Here is a 25687-nt window from a genome sequence, read left to right on the forward strand (position 1 = left end):
GCTCACATATCTTTAAATCTGCAGTAGAGATTCCTCTTGTCTGTTGCATCCCAGGTCCTGACAACACATGGCTGCACAGGAGATCACTGGTAGCTTTGTTCCTGGGGCAAATAATGCAAGGGGGAGGGTTTATTTTTACAAGGATTACAGCACACAGAGAAAGGGCTAAATCCCTTCCCCCCCTCATCATAGTCCAGTTTCTTCCCTCAGTTGCTTTTATTTTCGAAGGGGGGAAAAAAACCAAGGCATGTTCAGTGTTCTTCTAATGTGGTTGCCACTTACATAGCAGCTTTTAGTAGATAAAATGCTCTATGGTCTTAACTTTTGCACCTTTGCTTAACAAACCATCAGGCCAGATCTAATCCATGAGATAGTGGGGCCAGTTCCTAAAAAGGAAACTGGACTTGATATCTCACAAATTACATCTAGTTTGGTCCTGAGGGAGCAAATATGGAGCTACATTAAAGGTCAAGAAATTATAAGTTGTTCAGTTGCTGCATATAATTTAGCATGGGGAGAGGTACTTTCTGGAGTTTTCTTTCCAGATGTCTTTAGCCAACCCAGCTGCAGGCCTTACTATTTCTGCTTTAATAATATGAAACGGAATCTGAGAACCAGAAACTAATTCAGGGCCAGATACAAAACAGAACTGAGCTCCTACACCTTCATGATTTATTGAAGATCATTTCTATACCACTTAATATATAAGAATAGATCTAAATGGTTTTTAACATACTAGGAAACACAAAATTGCTTCTTTTAATCATCACCATCATTAAAATTTCTATCTTGCCCTTCCTCTCCAAGGACCCTCAGGGTTGCAAACACTAAAGTGGTAAAAGAGTACAATTAAAATGAAAACCCATTGAAAAATGTAAAAATATACAATGAAACAAACAATTAAAAGTACAGAAATGCCTGGAACTGTAGAGATGGAAGGGACCATGAGGATAATCTAGTCCAACCCTCTGCAATGCAGAAATTTTTCACCCGATGTTGTAGCATGCATAAAAGGACCAGTTTCATCGATCAGGAAAAGGCATGGGCAAAATATGTCTTCAAAAGATGTCTCAAGCAGATGACCGATAGATAAAAGTTGTGTAGAAGAAGGAACCCTGTTGAAATTCCTTCTTCCACGCAACTTCTAAAGGTGCAGGAGGCCTTTCCTCTTTTTGCGTTTGGCCACAACCCAACCTGTGCATCTGTGATCATGGAGAGAGCTGGAGCTGACGGGTGCCCCCCTCCCTTTGTTAGCTATTTTATTTTTATCTGCATCTAGGACAATACTCCACATGGTATATACATTTACAAGTGATTTGTTAACTAGAGCTGTCGCAACAGGCACGATCGAACCAAGAAAAGCTGAGCTGGCTTTCCTTAACTTTCCGCAAACTTCCTGCTCCATTGGCAGAGGTTTCACTGTGTACCAATTATACTGTGTTCTTGCCTTACAATAATGTTATTTTGTTCTAGTTTCCCTTCGGTATTTGAGGAGCGATGGGAAGTTAAATGCTGTGATCTTCAGCAACGTGCCACTGGCAGATGGGAAGCGCCGCTCAGTCCTCCTCAGGCTAAGCGGCCTGCAACGTGGCTCCAGCAAAGCCGAATTATACGTGGACTGTGTGCAGATGGATTCCATTCAAGATCTGCCTAAAGCCTTTTCAGGACTGTCACAAAGCTCAGAGGCAGTGGAGTTACGGACACTGCAGAAAAAAGCACAGGTGAGCAGCTGTAGAGGAGTGATGGAGTCTTCATGCAGAAGCTCCTCTCATGTCAGGGTGCTTGCTGATTGGATGGAGACACATGCATTTCATTTGTCAGGCGCAGGATGGAGAGGGAGCAGGGGAGATTCATGAGTTCATCAGTCAAGTTCTTCCCCTCAGTCCTCTTGGAGAGAGATTCGTGAGTATAACCTTCCCTTGCAATTGAAGAGCTCTGTGGCAGTACCAGAGAACTTCTTATATATATGAAAGGAGTCCAGTTAGGGTTGCTAACGCGGGTGGCGCTGTGGGTTAAACCACAGAGCCTAGGACTTGCTGATCAGAAGGTCAGCAGTTATCCCTGCAATGGAGTGAGCTCCCGTTGCTCTGTCCCAGCTCCTGCCAACCTAGCAGTTTGAAAGCACGCCAGTGCAAGTAGATAAATAGGTACTAGATAAATAGGTACTACTACAGCAGGAAGGTAAATGGCATTTCCGTGTGCTCTGGTTTCTGTCACGGTGTCCCGTTGCACCAGAGGCGGTTTAGTCATGCTGGCCACATGATCTGGAAAGCTGTCTGTGGACAAACACTGGCTCCCTTGTCCTGAGAGCGAGATGAGCGCCGCAACCCCACAGTCGCCTTTGACTGGACTTAACCATCCAGGGGTCCTTTACTTTTACCTAACTTTCTTTTAACCAGAGAACGTCTTACATATATGAAAAGAGACCAATTAGGGTTGCTAACTTTTATTTTCAACAACTCTGGCATCTCAAACTGAGCCTGTCTCTCTGTGTACTTTTATGAGGAAAACCAACTTCTCTTTTAGTTAATTGACTTAAAGTTACGCTGAAATCTAGGCATGTGCCGTATTCCTTTTGCCTCTGGCACAAAGCAACTTCAATTTATTTTTGATAAAAATCAGTGACTCCCATGAAAGAAAGCGAACTCTCCTTCCTTTTTAAGCAGAGGTTGGATGGCCACCTGCCATGTATGATCTAGTTGAGATTCCTGCACTGCAGGGGGTTGGACTAGATGACCCTTGGTGTCCCTTCCAACTCTACAGTTCTATGATTCTATGTGCAAAGCACCCCATTCTGCTTTAAAAAAAGATGCAACGGATAGAAAGTGGGGGGGAGGGGGGAGGATACCAGTGGCACATAGATTTTTCCCCCTGGTTTGGCACTTACTATATCCTGCCTTTGATCAAGTGATCATCATTGTAATTGAAGAATGCACATAGAGACATGCCTCTAAACCTGCACAACCCAGCAGCCCTTCATTCTCTGGCTGATGGATGGGATCATAATGTTCATGTGTGCATTCTTTTAGCTCTGCAGTCCCAAGAGGAGCCAAGTGCTCCTTCTGGCAGGAAGTGAAGAATCAATTTCTTTGCAGTTGCTTATTTTATGGCTGATGGGTGGTGCAAAGTTGGTCAAGGTCCTAGTGTCTCAAGATCCTGATGGCAGAGGCCAAAGCTCTATAGCCCCATTCTATCCTGACAACAGGCCAGCCAGATGAAATTCCGTCTTGGACAATAATCTGCCTGGCCTGTACCTTTTAAGGCAGCCTTCTTTAACCTTGGGCCTCCAGATATTGGATTGCAAGTCCCCTGACCATTGGGCTAAGATGGTTGATGGGAGTTCTAGTTCATCAATACCTGGAGGCACAAGGTCAAAGAACTCTGCCCTAAGGGCAGCTACCTAATCTCTGCTTGATAAAGATACCAATATTTTAAGATACAGGGCACATGTAAGTTTTCTTAGCTGGTCATAACCAAAATGCATATCCTTCAGGTTCTTGGGAAGCAACTTTTCCTATGACTGTTACAGCAAGAACATATTCATTCATACAACATATAGATGCACCTATTACTGGTGTCCGCATTAGTAGCATTTGTATGTCATCTCCTAACAAAAAGTTCTTGCAGCTGCCTGTTGTGTTTGTGAAGGTCATGAAAGGCATTTGAACTGTTGTGAGCTTTCGAAAGGAGAAGCTGGGATACCTCTTCCTAATGTTATGCCCCCAAATCTCTTTTGACATTGCAGGACACTTTGGAGGAACTGAAGCTAGTAGTAAAAGGGTCATTGTCCCAAGTAGCTGGCCTCCAGGACTGTTTTCTTCCACAGATTGAGCCAGCAGTTCAATATCCAGGTAGTTTTTATATTACAAAATAAATGTGCTTGGCCATATGTAATATTGTATTCAGAGCATAACCAGGTTTCCTAGTGACTATTTTTATCCTAGCTGTACTGCAAGAGGAAGCAAAGATATACCATCCTTCCAAGAAAGTCTCCTGTAACTAAGCAGTAGAGTTGCCACGTCTTGCCCTTGACACCAGATGTTGTACTTTAATTCTCCGATTGACGTATGAGAAAAAGGCAAGGAATTGCAACTACAGCACACATGGCAGATAGCCATCCAACCTCTGCTTAAAAAGGAAGGAGAGTCCATCATCTTTCATGGAAGTCTGTTCCAGTGTTGAGCAGTTCTTACTGTCAGACAGTTCTTCCTCATGTTTATTCAGAATCTCCTTTCTTGTAACTTGAATCCATTGGTTCGGATCCTAGCCTCTAGACCAGGCAAAAACAAGCTCACTCCATCTACCTTGCAACAGCTCTTGAGATATTTGAAGATGGCTATTGTATCTCCTCTCAGTCTCCTCTGTACCAGGCCAAACATAAACAGCGCCTTCGACTTGTTGTTCTTTAGGCAACTGCCTTAGGAAATATATTAAATCCAAAACAGAAACATTAAACAAACAGCAAAACACAAACCCGCATGGATAGTCAGTAGAGTTTCACCCAAGTTTCAGGAGGCGGAAATTTATCAGAAGAGAGTTATCTGAGGAAAACCTGTTATTGGAATTTCACTTAACTCCATTTTATGAATAGTTTTAGGAGGCTATTTTTGCTCAGTCCCAGAACCCTGGCAAGGTGTTCATCTTTTTCAAAAGTTTTGAAACTCAGCATGAACTCCCCACCTGCATTTAAGCATTTTTTGCTGCTTTTGTTTTATTTTTTAAAGAGGGAAATCAATGCAAAAAGAGCTGGAAAACTGCACCAAGGATGTTGGGGGAGTTGGATTTGTGACATTACATCCACCAGCCAATCAGGCCTGTGCAAAGATAGACCTTTGACAGCACTGCTTCCCCCTGAGTTTAATCTGGGGCAGGTCTGCATAATGTGGCAAATGCCACTTCATAGCAGCTCGATCTCTCAGTGTCTATCTGTTGGCTGGCTTTCCTTTCCCTGTCCTCCTTTTTTGAGGACTGACAGCATGGCAGCAGGGGCTTGTAATAATCACCACTGGATAAGGATGGGAAGTGACTTGAAGGAGGGGCAACAGAGCCTTTTGGCTCTATGCCAACAAGGTATGAAGTCATGCAAAGAAGAAGCTCATCCTCTTTTCAGGGTAGATGCGTATGTTCTTAGAAAAGCATTGATTTGGCTCGCATTGTTCTATGGGCATGTTTTCTAGCCTTTTTTCTAGTAAACCTGTTCAGCAGATATCAAAGTGGTGGCCAGAAACAATTTAAACTAGATCGCTTTAGCATATGTTGGGGAGAAAAGAATCATATCATCAGTGCATGGGCGTTTTTGTGTTTTGTGTATTAGCTGAAATGAAATCATCGGTGGTTGATCTTGGGAGAGCTGATGTGTCTTGGATTTCAGTGCACAGAATTCTGTAGCAGCTGCCTTTCTTGTGTCTAGGAGAGCTCTGCACTTTAAGACTGCTGCATCAAACACCGATGCAACACAGGGGCCTCATGTGCATGTGCTCATGTGTGTACGATGCCCACTCTTTACATGCTTGCTGTGAGGAATATCAGTACAACACCGGTGTTTCTTTCAACAATTTTAATTGTGTGTATGTGGAGGTGGGAGGATGACATGTCAGTGTTCCCACCATTGCCATGTGTTGATAGTTCCCTCCATGCATGTATTCATTTGTTTATTTGGGTATTTCTACGCTGCCTTTCGTGGGTGGCACTGTGGGTTAAAGCACAGAGCTTAGGACTTGCAGATCAGAAGGTCGGCGGTTTGAAACCCTGCGACGGGGTGAGCTCCTGTTGCTCGGTCCCTGCTCCTGCCAACCTAGCAGTTCAAAAGCACGTAGATAAATAGGTACCACTCCGGCAGGAAGGTAAACGGCATTTCCATGCGCAGCTCTGGTTTGCCAGAAGCGGCTTAGTCATGCTGGCCACATGACCTGGAAGCTGTACGCCGGCTCCCTCGGCCAATAAAGCGAGATGAGCGCCGCAACCCCAGAGTCATCCGCGACTGGACCTAATGGTCAGGGGTCCCTTTACCTTTACCTTACACTGCCTTTCAGGGCCACACAGTCCTCTCAAGGCAGGCCACGTTTTATTATACAGAGTGTCATTGATGAGTGGCATTGTCATTGGTGGATGGTGACATCATTTCTAGTTTTGCTGCCATCTGCATGTGCAAGGATGATGTTGGTAATGCTTGATCCATGAATGACTTGCTAACACATTTAAGCGATCACTTGATTCTGTAGAGGTTGAGTTGGCCCTTAAGCTGCAATGCAGTCCTTGAACTACTAGACCAAGGCTCCTTGGGAGTAAGCCTCAGTCGAACAGTGGGACTTATTTCCAAAGAAGCATGCTTAAGATAGGGCTGCATGGCTGCAAAACTAATAATAAACTAGCTGGAAATAAGTCTTATTGAAACTAGTGGAATCTCAGAGTAAACATTCTTAGAGACAGATGGTAAGTTTGTTGAGGTCCAAATTCTAGGCAATTGTGAACTTTTATGAAGTACCGGTACTTTGGAGGTTAGATAAGTGTCAATACTGTTGGGTTTCTGAACTTCTGCATTACACTTTTTCATAACTTTCATTTTATTATAGGTGTCTCTACAAGTGACTTTAACAGGCAGTTATTAGGTCACATGATGCAAATGAACCAAATACTGGGTGATGTGAAAGATCTTCTCCGACAGCAGGTAAAAGACACATGTTTATATAACACTTACTTTGCTGACCACTAGCTAAATGGGTAACTTATTATTTCTGCCCAAGTTTCACCCACAATTATTATTATTATTTATTCAATTTATATACTAGCCTTTATCCAAAGATCCCAAGGCGGTGTACAACATTAAAAACACACTACAAGTGAAACTTCTGGGCAAACTTCTTTTCTTTACATTAAGAAATAATGCAATAGTAATGAAATAGTCCACTGCAATTTAAGAAAGAGACTTGGTTGTTTTTGGATGTGCATGGCATAGTTCATTCCTGAATCATACCACTGGCCTCCATGGATTAAATTCTAAGAAAGATCGTGGCTGAGAGCATGAAGGATATGCTTAACTTTATAAAGTTATTTATGAATGGTGATGGCCTGAGCCTGCACACTTTTCCAGACTTGGGAAAATCATGGAGACTCTTGGAGCTGATTTAGTGATATGTGAAGGCAATTAAATGAGGCAAGGCTGAGCTCAGGCATGTGTCTACAGTTCACTCCAAAAACATTTAAAGCCCAAATTAAAATTTAAGCCTTGCATTATTATTTTTGAGCTGCGATGAACACTATCTGCTCTAAGTAGTTCAGCTGAAGATAGCAGGAGGTTAAAATATGAAATCATAACTGTTTACTTGGAGATGACTTGTCATAAGGTCCAGTATGGGCAATTATGCCAAAAACAGTACCAAGTAACTGTTTTGAAAAAATAGGCAGTATTATTGGTTAGGTTGTATAATGTGCATTGTCTGGTTTTTCTGTAACAGTCATAGTGGCAATTCAAGAAAAACAAGCCTGATGAATGTTTTTATTTTATATAATTCAAAGGTTAAAGAAACAACATTTTTGAGGAACACAATAGCTGAATGCCAGGCATGTGGTAAGCACTTTTGTATTTCCTGATTTAAGATATGATGGTATAAACCAAATCATAAAACCGAAAAAGCAATATTTGTTGTCCTTAGCCACACCAATTGTGAACACTTCCTTTGAAGTAGGTCTACTGAATTTCATAGGAGTTCCAACTAGACATGGGGGAAAATTCAACATGCTTAGGTGTTTGTTCAATCAGGGCGAGCATTTTGGCTCTCCTACCCTCCCTTTTCCAGGGGTTCTCCTTATTCCCCCCTGACCTAATATCATGGTATCATGGGGGAAAAGCCTTGCTGAACAAGTAGAAGTCCTTGTGCAGAGCTTTTGCTGGTGGGACTCAATAGTTGAGTTTTTAACTGACTGATTGGCAGTTTAAAACAATATACCATCCTGTTCTATGCATGCTTATGCAGAAATAGTTGCCACAGTAGCACTCCTCCATTGTCTCCTGAGACAGATTTGTCAACCCACCATTCAGTGAGGCTTACCCCCAGGTAATTGTGCATAGAACTGGAGCTTAAATGACTGAGAGTAAAGAGATGTTTCATGTTCTTCTTAACATATTGATTGCCTGAACACCAAACGGAAAATAACCCCGTTCTAGGTAGTTTTGTTTTCTGCATATTTCAACAGAGAACATACCTGTCAGCACAAACAGCAAATAGTATTTCAGCAGCTTTGAACATTAAAATTTATTACGGCATAAGATTTTGTGGAATTTATTCCACAGGAATAGAATAATGCCATAGTAAATTTGTTAGCCTTTCATACTTTTTTTTCAGTTGGGGGTGGTGTTGCTGCAAAACTATGAGCCCATTGCTCTTAAACAGAAAACAAGAAGTCATGAACACGACCTTGAAATGCCTTGTCCCATGCAGAATTCAGAGCCACACCTTTCAGATTTCCTACACAGTTATTACTTTCATGTAGAAAATTGTACCTTGATTTTTTGTGCATTGTTGTGAGACAAACACACATGTATACTCCCATCCCTGGACAGGCAGTGGGAAGCTAAGTGGTGGGCAGGGCTGGCATGAAAATCAGTATTGTTGAGCGCCTGATGGGGCTAGCACCACAGATGGTGTCACCTCCCAGATCCCTATAGCCCTTTTCCTCGTTCCCTTGCTATTGCTGCTTTCTTATCTGGCCTCTCTAAGCATAAGAGCAGTGGTAAGAGCAAAGAGGACTGGCAACTTTCACTTGGTTTGTAGTCTCCTTCTGGTCAGATTGGACTTGGAGGGAGACGGGCACTGGTGACACACTCACTGCACACAGCCTGCACCAAGGTCTTCACCGAATCTGGAGCCAACAATGGTAGCTGGTTGTGGTGGTTACTGTAGTGTTTGCAAGAAGCAAAATAGATACACGTTCTTCACACAATTATCTTAGAAGATATCCAACCCAACCGGAGGATTGATCCACTGCCATGCGTGGTACAAACGTTCAACATTTACCTCAGGATTTACTGATCAGCAGCTGATTACTAAAAAAATAAATAAATTGCTCTACCTCCATTCACAGGTTTGGGAGCTGGAAATTTCCCCACACCATCCCCCCCGCCCCCTAAGCCCAAATGTGAAGCCAACACTTGTTTCCGAGGGGTGCGATGCATGGACACGGCAGATGGATTTCAGTGTGGGCCTTGTCCTGAAGGCTTCACTGGAAATGGAGTTATATGCACAGATGTTGATGAGGTAAAATGTTGTTTAAAAGCACCCATGCACAGCCCATTGAGAAAGGAGAGGTTCAGCCTATGAATTCTGGAGCTAGAGAAATCCAAGATGTCTCATCAATTGATGACCAAGGGTAAATAAATTCCTGGTGCTCAGAGTGAGTCCCCTTTCTCCTGGTGTTACATTAGAAAATGAGGCTGGATGGACAAAGGGACCACATGCAGCCCTCAGGCTGGTTTAACATGGACTGGGGAGCTATCTGGCTCATGTCCCTTTCCTTCCCCGTTCTATCTCCATTGCAAGAGTAAGAGAGAGACAAGGGTGCGGGGGCAGGAGAAAAAGATGATAAAGAAGTAGGGAGAAAGGTAGAGGAAATACACCATGTTTACTAAAGCCATGACTGCTCTTACTATAAATTACTATTATTATAACCCCTACCCACTGCTAGTTCTGCCCCATGCCCATTTTTTGTGAGGTTACGTTAACCCTCTAGAGAAAAAAGCTTGCCTACTCCAGTGTAAGAAGTATTTGTTAGAACATAGGCTTCTAGCAAATGTCCAAATGGACTCTTAACTTTGCTGGCTGAAACCTATATAATTAGTACATTGAATCACTTTGATGGTTTGCCTTTTAGTGCCGGTATAATCCATGCTTCCCAGGGGTGAGATGTGTGAATACAGCTCCAGGTTTCAGATGTGAGGCCTGCCCATCAGGATACAGCGGGCAAATCATTCAAGGAGTGGGAATCAACTCTGCCAAAAATAACAAACAGGTGTGTGATCTCATTGCAATCCATCAAAAGCTAGTAAAAGTCTAGCTCTGTATCTGTTTATGGGTGCACTGCACAGCTGAATGTATTTCTCTTAAAGATCTTAACAGATATGTCTGTAAAAAATGTCTGCGCTGCTTCCGAATGTATGGCAAAATAATGCTGGCCTAACTAAAGGCAGTATTAATAGGTTTGTTTGTGGACAGAGATGTGGCTTTTCTGGAAAAAGATTCTCATGATTTGCACTGGAAATTTTTCAGTTTGCATTAGAAAACTTGCCATACTTTAGCACACTTATTTTACTTGAAACTGCCAAACATGCCAAATATTGTCTTTGCAACTGGCATCCATTCATTGTTACTGTGATGGGATAATGAGCTGCTTGTGCGTAAAGCTTGATCCCTCCGGGTTTTGGCTGGTCAGCCAACCTGAGTCTCTAACGGAGCCCCCAAAGCATGACTCCGTCAGTCGCTGGTAGAATCCGACAGTGGGCGTCTATGGAACTTACTCCAACATAAAAGCTGTTTGACGGACATGCGCCTCCTGGACTCTCTGCGTGACAGCTTCCGGCGAGGGGTGGGGGTTCCTAAAGGGGGTCTTGTTACCTCCTCACTGTTCTCACTGGAAGTATCCCAGAGCCTCCCCTCCGACTCCCTTTCCCTTTGAGCTCCTGCTCTCCCCCTACTGGTTCCCTCTTCTGCTGCAGAGTCTCTCCTATTCTCCTGGAGCCTTTCTACCACCTGTTCTTCCGATGGCAGTTCCCTGACAGTTACTATCAAACTTCTAAAATAAAATGTTTTCCATTACACCAGCTCAGCAGCTACAGCAGAGATTAATTGACCTATCTACTACTCAAAGGACCTTTTGCTGTGCTTTTTAGACTATTTCACAATTGCATTAATACCATATTAAAAAAGCAAACCAATAAATTTTAACAGATTTATGCTAGTTATTTTATACTTTAATGACTGACTCACTGTACGTAACTTGTTTTTGTTTTTATTCTGTTAGATCTGCTTGGACGTAGATGAATGTCAGAACAACGGAAACGGGGGTTGTGTTCCCAATTCCCAGTGTGTAAACACTGTGGTAAGCACATAGTTATGTCAGATTGTCATCCTGCATGTTTGAGGAGCTGTCCCAAAACAAGGGGACAGTTCACACAAACCACCGTCAAGTGATTATAAACTCAGTGGCACAACATTCACTTGAATGCCAACCACATAACGATTGTGTGAAGCCAGCAGATAGTTATGTAGTCCCGTTCTGGTCCCCTTCCACTTAATGACATTATCCAGTGTGTTCCTCTTCTGCCATCTGTGAAAAAGGGAATTCCATCCATGTGGTTGCAACAAGAAAGACATATTATACTAACCAGATACATTAACAAGAAAAACAGTTTCCCTGTGCAAACCAAGAGAGAGACATAGGAAACTGCCTTAAATGAGCTCAGATTCTTTGTCCATCCAGCCTCATATTGGTTATTCTGACAGCTAGCAGAATCTCAGCATTTTCAGCACCTGATACTGGGTCTTTTTCCCTGGGAGATACTAGGGATTGACCCCAGGATCTTCTGGGAGCAAACAATGTGCTCTGCCACATGTCTCTCAAGTGCCCAAGGATGTGCCTTGGTGGGTGTAATATTAGGTTTGAGTTTACCTTTTTTGCATAAAGTTCTCATTAAGAGATTTTAAAAACCTGTGCAGACTTTAATGAAGTGCCTTTTGGAACCTCAAGAAACTCCAAAGTGGGCCATGGGTATTACACGGTCCCTCCCCCCTGCCCCATTGTAAATTTCTCCCTCTCTTCTTATCCACAGATTTATTCATTAAGTATTTATATCCCACACATTTCTAAAAATATATCAAGCCAGTATACAGCATATTGGAATAGCCTCCCTGTGCTTGGCAACCACTGTTGTGAGAAAGTTTTCTTATCTTGAAGCAACAAACAGAAAGACACTTTAATCAATTAATTGTTTAGGTCCACCAATTTACATTTTGTGGAAGGATTAAAAAGTTACCTTCAATTAATCAGGTGGCAAATCTTTTAAAATATGCATTATTTTTAATACTTTTTTTAAAGGGGGTCTATTAAAACATTACATTTTTTAAAAAAGGAAAAGAAAGAAGTGTAGATGTGTTAAAACATTCTCTCTCTCAGAGGAAAGAATACCTCTTTTTAAATTGTTCCTCCTACAATACGTGCACGGACCAATCACAAACAGCGTCTGAGTGGCTTATATGCTTGTTTGCTTTCATCAAAGGGCTCGTTCCGCTGTGGGACATGCAAACCAGGTTTTACTGGAGACCAGGTCAAGGGATGCAGGCCTGAAAGGAGCTGCAGGAATCAAGCTCTGAACCCTTGCAGCATCCATGCACAGTGTGCTGAAGTGCGGCAAGGAGACATCTCATGTGTTGTAAGTTGATGATCTCACAGATTTGTTTTCATTTGATCCCAGAGCAGCAAATCCTATTTTGACATTATTCAGTAAAACCATGTTCTGTAATTCATTCATTCATTCATTCATTTTTTAAAATGTATTGTGCTATCCTTTGGGGGTGAGCCATAGTTCTCAATATATATATTAAAAAATGCAATTAATTTGACAATACGCTCTAAGTAGGACATCTTAATTACATACTAATTATTTACATTTTTAGTAGTACGTAATTACACTGCTCTGCTTAAGAGCATACAGTGGTACCTCGGGTTAAGTATTTAATTCGTTCCGGAGGTCTGTTCTTAACCTGAAACTGTTCTTAACCTGAAGCACCACTTTAGCTAATGGGGCCTCCGGCTGCTTCCGCGCCGCTGGAGCACGATTTCTGTTCTCAACCTGAAGCAAAGTTCTTAACCCGAGGTACTATTTCTGGGTTAGCGGAGTCTGTAACCTGAAGCGTATTTAACCCGAGGTACCACTGTATTGTGAGTCTTCTAATTCCATATTCCAGCAGCACTGTGTGTTGTCTGTATAATGACTTCCTCAGCCTGGCTTTATTTTGTAACACTTTTGCTCGCAGTGTGGTATTGGCTGGGCTGGCGATGGCTTTGTGTGCGGAAAAGATATCGATATTGATGGCTATCCTGATGAAGAACTTTCATGCTCAGCTGAGAGTTGCAGAAAGGTAAGATATAAGAGGGCAAGCACCTGATCGCTCATGTCTTCTTCATTTTAAATCACAGCACAGGGAAGGGCACAGGAGGGTGAGAAACAGAGCAAACATGAGTCAGCAACGTATTGCCTCTGGACACACGTGGTCTTCCCTGACACCTGCACTCTTTCGCTTATGAAATTAGACTTGGAGAAATTAGCTCTTCCCTCCCCAGCTGCTCTCTCCAGGATGGTCACTTGCCAACTAGGTTTTTCAAAAAGCAAAAACACTTCTTCAAGCTTTAAATGCTGGTGGGGAGGGGTTAAATGAATGTGCATGCAGGTGTATGGCTTCATCATGTGCATGATGCCCATAATAGTTTTGGCAGTTTGCAAATATGCCCACAGCTTGCAACCCATGATCAAAAGCATGGGTTCTAGATCGCCACCTTGTTTTTCCCCCATAGGACAATTGCAAGGTGGTTCCAAACTCTGGACAAGAAGATGCTGATGGAGATGGAATTGGAGATGCCTGTGATGATGATGCCGATGGGGATGGTATTCCGAATGAACAGGTACTGGTTATAGGTATTATTTATCTGTGTAATTTACATCCCTCCCATACTCAAACAGCAGGATCGTAAGCATCAGCCTTTATATCAAGCCCCTGCACAGCCTCTAGTGCATCAGTGGCCTTTTGCCATTTCCTTAGATCAACACAACAACAACAACAACAACAAACCTATGGTTACGTGTAACATACTCAATAAACACACAAGACGTAACCGGCTGTACTTTTGAATAAATAAGGTATACTATTCATTGTATCAAATTGTAGATTTCAATGGAAGTCTCATAAAGTTCAACGAAAAAAGCAGAAGACCCAGTGGATCAGTTCATTCTCTAGTCAGTTCATGCATAAGGTCCATACATGTAATAGTATCTATTCCACCTGTCTGTTCAAAGAGTCTAATAATCCACATGAAGGGTTGTTACAGTTCCACAGAATCCTTTCACAGAGTCTAAGACAACAATTTCCGGAATTTTAGCCTTGTTTCGCCATCCTAGGCTTCATCAGTAGAACAGGCTCATATGTAATATTACAGGATAGTGGATCTTATAGCATAGTAGTGGTCTTCTGCTTTCTTCATTGAACTTTATGAGACTTTCGTTGAAATCTACAATTTGATACAATGAATAGTATACCTTATTTATTCAAAAGTACAACCGGTTATGTCTTGTGTGTTTATTGATTATTTACTTAGATCAAACAGGTCTATCTGTATGCAGAACTCGATTAGACATATAGAATGGTAACAGATATCGGTGGGGGAGCATTTCAGTCTCCCCGGACATGGTACAGCAGACCTTGTAAGAGTTGCCAGGCATCATCATCAACAACAAAGTTTCAAAAGGAGATTCCCTGTGTGAACCCACTGAGCTGAATTCTTCTGCAAATTCATCACTTGCAAAAGCAAAGTCAGCAGAGACTGATGATGATAAGTGATTCTGCTCCAGCAGTGGCGTAGCGTGGGGGGTGCAGGGGGGGCCCGGCCGCACTGGGCGCAACACCTGGGGGTTAGGGTTAGGGGGCGCAAATCCATGGCTTAGGGAGTCAAATTACTTGCCTTGCCCCGGGTGCTGACAACCCACGCTACGCCACTGTGCTCCAGAGAGACTGTAGCCCAGAGCACTTTGCCTTTCTCTGTTTCAGGACAACTGTGTACTGGCTTCTAACGTTAACCAGAGAAACAGCGACCAAGATATCTTTGGTGATGCTTGTGACAATTGCCGTATGGTCTTAAACAATGACCAGCGAGACACGGACGGAGATGGCAGAGGAGATGCCTGTGATGATGACATGGATGGAGATGGTGAGTACATCTTCGCCTGTTAGATACCCTCTCTGTTCTGCGCTTGAAACTGGCACAGGAGGGAACTAGCATCAAAGCTTCCATTTTCAACATTGACTTTTTAAGCAGCTGTAGCACATTCTTAGGCCCCACTTACTCAACACAGCTCTCAGCGCCCCAAAGAGCTGCTTCTGAAGACTAGGAGGCAGCAACAACATCAATGAGGTCCCTTAGTCACAAATGACAGTTAACAAAGCCCTGGCCTATTTATTGTCATTGTGACAATTGTGATCTTTGTGGTGAGTTCATCTTTTCTTTTTATATGTGGAGAATGAGCTTTTATGTACCACCTGCAACCACTGCAACCAAATATCTGTACTATACTGTTAACTAGGTTTGGCTATAGTCCGTAACTCTATAACCCAGTAGCTGTGGTATTTTGGATGTGGGACAAAAGCAGCCAGACACACTTGTATCATAAAATAAAAGTAGCAAGATATCATTTGTCTATTTTTTATTTATTTAAAAAACCCTATACATGTAAAGTTAGGGGGACGCAGGTGGCGCTGTGGGTTAAAGCCTCAGCGCCTAGGACTTGCCGATCAAAAGGTCGGCGGTTCGAATCCCTGCGGCGGGGTGCGCTCCCGCTGCTCGGTCCCAGCGCCTGCCAACCTAGCAGTTCGAAAGCACCTCCGGGTGCAAGTAGATAAATAGGGACCGCTTACCAGCGGGAAGGTAAACGGCGTTTCCGTGTGCGGCTCTGGCTCGCCAGAGCAGCGATGTCACGCTGGCCACGTGACCCGGAAGTGTCTCCGGACAGCGCTGGCCCCTGGCCTCTTGAGTGAGATGGGCGCACAACCCCAGAGTCTGTCAAGACTGGCCCGTACGGGCAGGGGTACCTTTACCTTTATACATGTAAAGTAAGGTAAACAATAACAATAGCTGCTTACTGTTTAAGACTGACTGTTTTCTGTTGTAAGGTTACTGTATGTTTAACTGACCGTTTCAGAGGTTTACATAAGGCTGGCTGGTAAAGAGAAGTTCCTAGCACTATTTAATCTATATGGCAATTACTCAGTTGAGCCCACCGCCAGGTACTGTGGACTTCACCTGGTTTCCTTCAAGCCAGACCAGCAGGCAGTTCTCATTCTGATCATCTTCAGAAGCGCCTTGCTGAATTCTCTGTACTGTTCAATGCCCTTATATGGCCTCATGGCCAGGCTTTGGCTTAAGCCAGTGATTCAGCTTTTTGGGGGGCAAATTATACTACCAAGCTTTTCTTTTGCCTCGATAACCTCTTTTCCATCTTGCTTCAGCTCCGGAGTCTAGACTTCAGCCTTCTCCCTCAGCTGTATTCTTAGCTAGTCTCATCCTAAGTCATCTTCTTCATTCTTGTCTTCCTCTTCTTCATCTCTTTGCTCTTCTTTGTCTCTCTCAACAGTAGTAGAATAGGCAGTGGCATAGCGTGGGTTGTCAGCACCCGGGGCAAGGCAAGTAATTTGCGCCCCCTAACCCGTGGATTTGCGCCCCCTAACCCCCAGATGTTGAGCCCGGTGCGGCTGCCCCCCCCTGCACCCCCCACGCTATGCCACTGAGAATAGGCTTATTTATCTTCCTGCCACCCTGTCCTTCAACACATCAGATTTGAGTGGCATATAAGTCTCCCCCTCATCAGGCCATTTTTGCCATTCAGTGATTTAACAATAATTTCTACCTAGCCGGCCACTCAGAACTGCAATTTTACAATACTCTCCTTAAGAATCTAGTCCCCCGCCCCCAGTCTTATGTAAGTAAATAAAAGCCAACTGTCAGTCACCAACAGATAGCTAGGACATCAAATTTAACCCTTTACATGACCCCATATACATAGACATTGTATCTAAACCCAACCCTGTTCTAGAAAACATTTATTATTGGTTTTTTAAAACTACTTCTCCACCATCCTTATTACTACTGCTGTTTTGTATCCTTCCTCTTTTCCAAAGGGCTCAGAATTATATGTGGGACTATCCCATTTCATCCTCAGGCAATACCTTTGAGGTAGATTAGGCACAGAGATCCCAACAAGCCCAAGAGTTCCCAGTGAATCTAATGGCCAAGTAGCAATTTGCAACAAGGTCTTCCTTGGTCCACATCTCATCTGCTATCCATTATGCCACACTGACTCTTTGTTTTTGCCCTTGTGAGTTGCTAGAGCGATGCAAAGCCAACATGGATTTTGTGTCATTGTTTCATTCAGGTATTAAGAACGTTTTGGACAACTGTCAGAGGGTCCCCAACCGGGAACAGAAAGACAGAGATAATGATGGTGTGGGTGATGCTTGTGACAGCTGCCCAGATATTAGCAACCCAAATCAGGTGAGCAACAGCGGGGGGGGGGGGGGAGCCATAGGCCAGAGTAGGCAACCTGTTACCCTCCAGATAATTTTAGACTATAATTCCCCTCATCCTTGGCTATTGGCCATGCTGACTGGGACAAATGGGAGTTGGGGTCCAACAACATCTGCATGGCACCTGGATGGGGAATCAAAGTCTTTGGTTCTTAGTGGAAGCAACAATGGAACTGTCAATTTAAGATTATGAAAATTTCAAGTGTAGTGTTCCAGTTCCATTGTGGCAATAAATATTTAGAAAGAAAGAAAAGTACAGCTCTGTTAAACTTTAGTATGAACTATGATAACTACAGTAATGCTGTAGTTATTGTTTTCCTGTATGACACAAGTCTTGATCTGACATTTAATCAATCCATGCATAAAGGTGTCCAGAAAACCCAAAAGGTTTGCTACCTCAGCCTGACTGGTAGCAGGTGTCTAAGAATCTCTGGAAGTGGCTTTTTCCCAGTTCTGTACCTGACAGCCATTATTTGAAGGTGTCAGATTGAACATGGGACTTCCTCCTTTCAAAACATGTTCTCCACTCCTGAGCCCTCATTTGTGCAAATCACTGAGATAAAGCTCAATGCCAATAAATGTCAATCTTATTTAATTGCAAAAGCAGGCAAACAAAGAAACTGAAAAGGATTTTATGCAGGGGGGGGGATCTCTCTAAGGATAAATAATCTGTGCCTATAGAACACAGAATTGTATGCACAGCTGGGGTCCAATCCATCTTTCCACCTATTCAGATATTAATCCCCTTCTAATACAGATTATTGAAAGATGTGCGTTGAATTTTAATGACTTCCAGCAATGTAATTTTATATTTTCCCCTCTCCGCAATTTAGTAATTCAATCTTGTTCTGTTTCTGTTTACAGTCAGATATTGATAATGATCTGGTAGGAGATTCCTGTGACACCAATCAAGACAGGTAGGGTAAATCTTAATCAGAATCAAATTCATCCTTGTTATGATGCCGCTGGAAGGTATTTAACTAACCTGCCCCATCACTGCAAATATTTATGCTTGTGTAATGGGACATGCCTGCACCCTCTCTCAATCTGCTCCTGATGTAGGGGGCATGTGTCAGGGGGGAAACATTCCCCTGCACAAGCAAATATCCTTGAAATGATGAAACATTCACTTTGTTGGATTCCTTCCACTAATTTCACTGAAATTGCACCTATGTCTCTACCAAGGTAAAAGGTTAGCTTAAATTATTTTCAATACACTGTGCTCATTATTGGAACCAATGCAGATTTACAATCTATTTCCACAAATTGTCTCTCTTCATATATGTTAAAAGCACCCTCACAGGCTGAGGCGGATAGCAATTAAACTGTCTCATAACCAGTTCACCTCCCCAAGTTACTATTTGCCCAGCTATGGACTAGAGAGGTGTGGGGATGACCTTTGAGAAAATAGCATAGGAGAAAGAGTTAACTACACCCCAGCACTGCAAGGCTCACCCCCTAGCTACTCCTTCTTTAATTAATGCCGTTATTTAAAGCAGAAGAGCAATAAAGCTCATTTCAATAACAACTGCATGAAAGTGTATAGAAAACAGGTTTTTGTGTGCCAAAAGTGCATGGAAACAAATACAGCAAAAGACCATTTGGGCTTTACTTCATACAAGTAAAATAAGCAAATATTGTCAGAAGGGTTGAAATCATTTGCTGGATCCCTCCATTCTCAGTAATACATCAAGGATGGTAGTCATTATAAACCTAACTGCAGGAATGACTTCCCTTATGGCTAAAGACCTCAGTTCAGGCTGCAGAGTGTTTACCATTCTTAGGACAGGAATAAACATCAGTGTTTCCATTCATGTCTAGTTCCAGCTTGTAGTAACCTCAGATATATTCTGGTTAGAGAAGATTCAAGAAGTTCCCTGAGATCACGTGAATATCTCCAATTGTTTCCTCAAACAAGGTGGTTTGGTCTCCTAGAACTAACTGTCACAACATACCTTCATTAGAGGCCTTCTGGTGTAACGATGGATACAGGAAAACAAACAAGCATTCCTTGTTGGTAGTACAAGAAGTAGTAGCCAACATTCCTATTACTTAGAAAGACAGAAATAGTAACTAACACAGGGTGTTTTTGCTTTTGCTCCCTCCTGCTTTACTCCCAGCGATGGGGATGGACACCAAGATAGCACCGACAACTGTCCCACAGTCATTAACAGTTCCCAGCTAGACACCGATAAGGATGGGCTGGGGGACGAGTGTGATGATGATGACGACAATGATGGAATTCCAGACCTTGTTCCTCCAGGCCCAGATAATTGCCGTCTTGTTCCTAATCCAGGACAAGAAGATGACAACAGTATGGCAGACATTTCTTATTCTTCCTCTTTTTACCTCAGTTTTTTAAAAAATACATAACATATGGTACTTTCTAATCCTCAAAGGAAGCTGATGATTTCCTTTGATTATAAGGAACCTATATTTTCCAGAACTGAGCTTTGCTCTGACCTTGAATAAGTGTCAACCAAGGGATTGGCTCTTCTGGATCGAATCCAGAAGGGACCTACAACTAATTAGAAACACCACATTTCCCCCTTGGTATCCACTCTTGAAAACAGAGCATTTTAGAGCTAGTTATGTGACCAGACTCTTTCCAGCTTCCTTAAGAAATGCCTTTTTTGAGCTTTATTGACAGGAACAATAAACTTATATTGAATGAGAATTGAATATAATGGATGATTATAAGGCGCAAGGGCCATTTTATCCATAGTAGGAGCAGAAAGTTTTCCCCTTGCGCAGACAGTCCTGTGTATCTCAGCTTCTTTTGCAGAGCAGAGGCCTGTCTGTCAAACCAGACTCTACCACAAGTGTGAACAATTTCATGCAGGTTACAAAAGGCCATGAGAGGGCAGTGGTGGTAAGGTTTGGTATGAAGCACATTAAGTCAAGGCTCTTAATGAAGCCCAATAAAATTAAGATGTAAAGACTAAACAACACCTGTAATTGTATAAATGGGTATAAATTGCACCCGTTTATTTTTGGGTGATTCATTCAGAGTAACCACAGTTCCCCGATTTTATCCACAAACATGGTTAGAACCCACATTTTATACATCAGTATGGACTTTAAGTGTAATCCACAGGGAACACAGGCTCTTCCTGTGCTTCTGGGCTGAAGTACCAGAGCAGTGATTCACCAGCTGCTACACCTTTGCTTTGTTCACTTCATAGCAAGGCTGCTGCTTCTTCTCACCTATTTTCACCAGGTGGTGTCCAAATGGCTGCCCTACCTGCTTTATAGTAGTTAATGAAACCTGAAATGGATTCAGTTCATAATCTGGCTTCAGCCAGAATCTCCTAAAGTGATGTACAACTCTGTTTAATTCAGTCCTCAGGATTGCTTACACATCGCTCAAATGCTTCTCTTTAGTTTTATCTCTTGGTACCTGGCCATTACTAGGGTTGCTCCACCCCTCCTCCCTTTCACTGTTAAAGGCAATCAGAAATTGAGCCTGATGCAATTCCTGCATATCTATGAGCTTGGAAAAACATAAGTATTTGTTTCCCCCTGTTAACTGCTGCTGAAACAGCTGTTTTGTGAAAACAGCTATCAAATCACATCCTTTGGGTGTTGTGTTCATGTGTCCAGGTGATGGAGTTGGTGATATCTGTGAATCAGATTTTGATCAAGACACAGTGATAGATAGGATTGACGTTTGTCCCGAGAATGCAGAGATCACCCTGACAGATTTCAGGGCTTATCAGACTGTCGTCCTGGATCCAGAAGGGGATGCTCAGATTGACCCTAACTGGGTGGTTCTGAACCAGGTAAAACATTTTTTAATATCTAAAAGCATCCAGGAATGATAGGCAGGAAAAAGCAACAAAGACTTCTCTCAAAACTTGGGAGAATAAGGGTGTTAATGTTGAAATGTGGTGGTGGTGGGGTTTGCGGGGGTGGTACTTATTGGAGGAAAACAATCTGGATATTTTTTGGCAAAGAACATAAATGTGCTGGACTCACAAGGTGACACATGGATGAGCATTGATAATGAAACTGGTCTTTATCGATCATCTTGGGCATGGCTTAATAAAACATCCTTAGACTAGCTTCATGAATTATATTGCTTATATTTTATAGGGCATGGAGATTGTGCAGACCATGAATAGTGATCCTGGACTTGCTGTAGGTATGTGAGTTTGGTTTTTTTTGTAGACACTCACAAGGCAGCTCACAAGCAGAAATGGATTATAACTATTTGCTCAAAAGATGCATACAATGGTACCTTGGGTTAAGTACTTAATTTGTTCCGGAGGTCCGTACTTAACCTGAAACTGTTAGCCAATGGCGCCTCCCGCTGCTGCCACGCCACCGGAGCACAATTTCTGTTCTCATCCTGAAGCAAAGTTCTTAACCCAAGGTACTATTTCTGGGTTAGTGGAGTCTGTAACCTGAAGTGTCTGTAACCTGAAGTGTATGTAACCCAAGGTACCACTGTATAGTGATCCCCAATGTGCAGCCTTCATCCAGCTTCAGGATGCTTTGGTCTATAGCCTAGTGCTAGAAGCATTAAATCTCAGATAAATCTCCAGCATTTCTGGTTAAAGCAGGGGTTGGGCACTGCAGGCCTGGGGTCTGGAGCAGTTGATTGGACCTTTTTCATCTAAAGGAAGAACAAGTATTTACAAGTTTTACACTTATAATTGGTTTGGACTTGATGTGTATACCTATACATTTGAACAGGTTACACAGCTTTCAATGGAGTCGATTTTGAAGGCACTTTCTTTGTCAACACGGCAACGGATGATGACTACGCCGGCTTCATTTTTGGTTATCAAGACAGTTCCAGCTTTTATGTGGTGATGTGGAAACAGACTGAGCAGACCTATTGGCAGGCAACTCCGTTTAGAGCTGTTGCAGAACCTGGGATTCAGCTGAAGGTACAGGCTTGAGCCAAAATGACCCAAATCTCATTAATGCTGTCATCTAGCGTTGCGCTAAGATGGAACTGGCAGAGGCGTTTGTATGATGTGGTTTCTAACGTTCGTTTATTTGGATGTGTGCGCCTGGTTCCATTACAGAATGGGGAAAGAATTAAAACTTCTGGTTTTTCTCATAATACTCGGAGAAATGTTATTGTTATTAAAGGAGATTTCTTATTTTTGACTTGTCTTTGTACTTGTGTTCTGTGTAGGCTGTTAAATCAAAAACTGGGCCTGGAGAGCACCTCAGGAATTCACTTTGGCACACCGGGGACACTAATGATCAAGTCAGACTGCTTTGGAAAGACCCTCGAAATGTAGGCTGGAAGGATAAAGTTTCCTATCGCTGGTTCTTGCAGCACAGACCTCAGGTTGGGTATATTAGGTAAGGCGATGGGCAAAGCAGGATACAATGCAATTCTAAGTGAACATCTATTGTGGTCTATGTGTATACTTAGCAATGCAATACTGTCGTACCTTGGTTTTCAAACAGCTTAGTTCTCGAACGCTGCAAACCCAGAAGTGCTGTTCTGGTTTGTGTACTATTTTTGGAAGTCGAACGTCCACCTGGACTTCCAATTGGCTGCAGGACCTTCCTGCAGCCAATTAGAAGCAGTGCTTAGGTTTCCTAACGTTTTGGAAGTTGAACGGATTTCTGGAACGGATTGCATTCAACTTCTAAGGTACGACTGTACAGTATGTGAAAGCAAAAAACAAACTTCTGTTTCACAATACACACTACCATACGTTTGTGTATAAATGTAGCTCTAATGATGGTAATGGGTTTGCTTTTTATTTTATTTTATTGGTTTTCAGTTTTCGCCCAGTACCTGAATAGTCTGTTGCAACTATTAAATATTGTATGTAGAACATGCTATCCACCCCAAGCCTTCATTCGGGATATACGCCTAATTAAAGTTCTGCTTACTTTGCTTTAAGCAACAGTGCCATTCTGCTGTCTGAAATATGTTAATGTGAATTATACTCACAGACTAGGAGACGAGTTGTAAAAAATCTGGCATGTTGTCTTCCTGCTGTCAGAAATTATTACCAAGCAAGACTCTCAGCAAGCTCATTTCCCCATCAAACTAAGGCTGAGTTCACACATATTGGTAACCACAACATTTGGCTTTTCACCCTAATCACGGTGCTTTTCACTAGGAACTTTATTAACACATCCATCTGCAAGTCTTCCATGTCTGTTTCATGATATCATAACATGAATCAGCTCCAGGTTCCTATCTTTTTTAAAAAGAGAGATGTTTCTATATTTTGGCAATTTATATGCTTAGTTATTTTCACCTTTAAGCGGTGTACAAGTAACTCTACAATAAAGATAAAAACCAGTAAAACTGCAAAATAAGAATTCATAGGGGTGTGTGTGTGTGTGTGTGTGTGTGTGTGTGCTTGTAACAATGCTCACCAATACAAAGTACCTTTTCCCTTTTTCTGCCCCTGGCAGCCATTTTGTGCTGCCACTCACAGCACTTTTATCTATCTATATCTATATATGAGTACCAGCACCTCACTTTAAAAAAGAAAAGAAAACAACCCACTGTGTGCAGAGAATCAGGATACATCTATCTTTATTTGTTTCACTTTCAAAGGGCAAGGTTTTATGAAGGTTCTGAACTGGTGGCGGATTCTGGAGTGACCATAGACACTACCATGCGTGGAGGAAGGCTTGGTGTTTTCTGCTTCTCTCAGGAAAACATTATTTGGTCCAATCTGAAGTATCGCTGCAATGGTAACATTTCCCCCCACATCCTCCTCCTGCCGAATCAAATGGGCAGCTATAAAGAGGAAAGCTGTTTTAGGGAAGTTGCATGAATTACTTTGCAGATAAGGCATTGCTATGCTTTCCAAATCTGCAATGTGACTTAGCAGGTCTCTGGGCTGCTCAGATGTGAGTACAGCTGATAACTCAACTGCTGTGTAAATGTCAGTTGCTTGCAGAAGACCCTTTGGAGATCTAAAAAGTGTGCAATTAATCATGGTAAAAACACCAGTAATCTTTGCACAATACTGAGCATTTTGGAAATATTGAAATAAGAATCTTGGGAGAAAAACATCATCAAGAAGTAACAGGTGCATCCATTGACTCACATTATTTCCTTTAGGTAGTCATATTCCCACTGTTACTTGGGCCACAAAATAGGGAACAATTGATCAATGGAGAAGCCCTCAGGCTTTGCTGTTCAGATCTTAGTCATAGAAACTGTTCAGCTAACAAAAGTGTACAGCCATGGACAGTTAAAGTTGCAATCTTAATATGCAGTCTTACTTGGCAGGAAGGCCATTGAATTCAGTGGGATGTAAATCCTTCCTTACATCTGCGGCTTCTTGCATTAGACAAGTCCAGCTTTAAGCAGAGAGACATGTAGACTTGAGCAGTTCTGCTTGCCTTGGCAAGTGTGATGCCACACTCTGGCACCTATGATGAGTGACTTGGCTTCTTTCTAACTTTGAAATTGCAGAGGTCAGGTAAGATTTTGTCCTGGCAGTTTGCATGTGAAGGTGCCTGGGATTTGCTTGGCAGATGCACAGCCAAGGTGTCTGGAAATCTTGGCCATGCAGAATCATACTGGCAAAAAGCTACAAGCTTGTCCTGTTCAGGGACAGGGAAGGTGGGTGAGTGAGGTAAGGATGAACTTCTGCCTGAAGGCACCCAGGGCACTTTAGGAAAGGCTGGGGGCACTTGCCCCCAAAAAGGAGGCATGGAGGATTGCTGAATTTTGCACATTTTCTTGCTTAGGACTGGACTTGGGCCATGTAAGAAGCTGAACCATTTTGACCCCTGCAGATGAGACATGGGTAATAATAACCTAGGAGTTCACGATACTGGCCTTAAGGTGTGCTTTCCCCCCTGTAGAGACCACACTCATATTTAATTAATCCATCTGTAAAACAGAACCTCTAAAAAAAAAAGTTACAGCTGTGTGTAATAAGCAGGCACCAGCTCTTAACTTAAACTTCGAAAATAAAATGCTCATGAGTTTCATACCAAGAGTAAAGACTAATCGTGTGTCTTCTGTTCTTGTTTTTAGATACTATCCCAGAGGACTTCCAAGAATTTCAGGCTCAGCAATATGGAGTTGGAGATATTTAAGAATACAAGCTGCTTTGGCAAACAATAAAGCAATGTATATTAAATTCTTATACGGCTTTTTTTTTTGGTGCAAGTCCACACTACGCTTGTCATTACTGGTGTAAAGATAGCACACCATAGATAGAATAGCACACCATTTAGGGTTGAATTTATTTTTTAAAGTTAAAACATTTAGGGTACAGCTGATTGGTTTGTTCCTGTAAATCAGGGGTGGGGAATCTTCTTTATCAGACGGGCCCACATTCTCTCATGGGATGTCTTCTGGGGACCATATGCTGGACGCAAAAGTGGATGGAGCAATG

At 42.5% G+C, this 25687-nt stretch overlaps 1 protein-coding gene across 2 annotated transcripts in view; it reads left to right on the forward strand.

Annotated features, from left to right (window-relative positions):
- The window catches only part of THBS4 (thrombospondin 4), a 37749-nt gene extending 12320 nt beyond the window's left edge, over window positions 1–25429 (forward strand). Inside the window, exons 3-22 of one of the 2 annotated variants that reach the window (XM_083703446.1) lie at window positions 1474–1721; window positions 3746–3851; window positions 6573–6667; window positions 7516–7567; window positions 9082–9254; window positions 9868–10005; window positions 11014–11091; window positions 12269–12421; window positions 13026–13130; window positions 13564–13671; window positions 14811–14970; window positions 17189–17307; window positions 18204–18256; window positions 19460–19653; window positions 20943–21121; window positions 21435–21483; window positions 22038–22234; window positions 22489–22661; window positions 23884–24023; window positions 25324–25429. In XM_083703446.1, coding sequence (XP_083559572.1) covers window positions 1474–1721; window positions 3746–3851; window positions 6573–6667; window positions 7516–7567; window positions 9082–9254; window positions 9868–10005; window positions 11014–11091; window positions 12269–12421; window positions 13026–13130; window positions 13564–13671; window positions 14811–14970; window positions 17189–17307; window positions 18204–18256; window positions 19460–19653; window positions 20943–21121; window positions 21435–21483; window positions 22038–22234; window positions 22489–22661; window positions 23884–24023; window positions 25324–25385 — 2582 coding nt within the window. In that variant the 3' untranslated portion in view covers window positions 25386–25429. The other variant, XM_083703445.1, reaches the window with a different exon arrangement.
- Window positions 25430–25687: the final 258 nt, after the last annotated feature.

This window comes from Podarcis gaigeae, assembly GCF_964106915.1.
Source record: "Podarcis gaigeae genome assembly, chromosome: 11".
In the NCBI taxonomy this organism is placed as follows: domain Eukaryota; kingdom Metazoa; phylum Chordata; class Lepidosauria; order Squamata; family Lacertidae; genus Podarcis; species Podarcis gaigeae.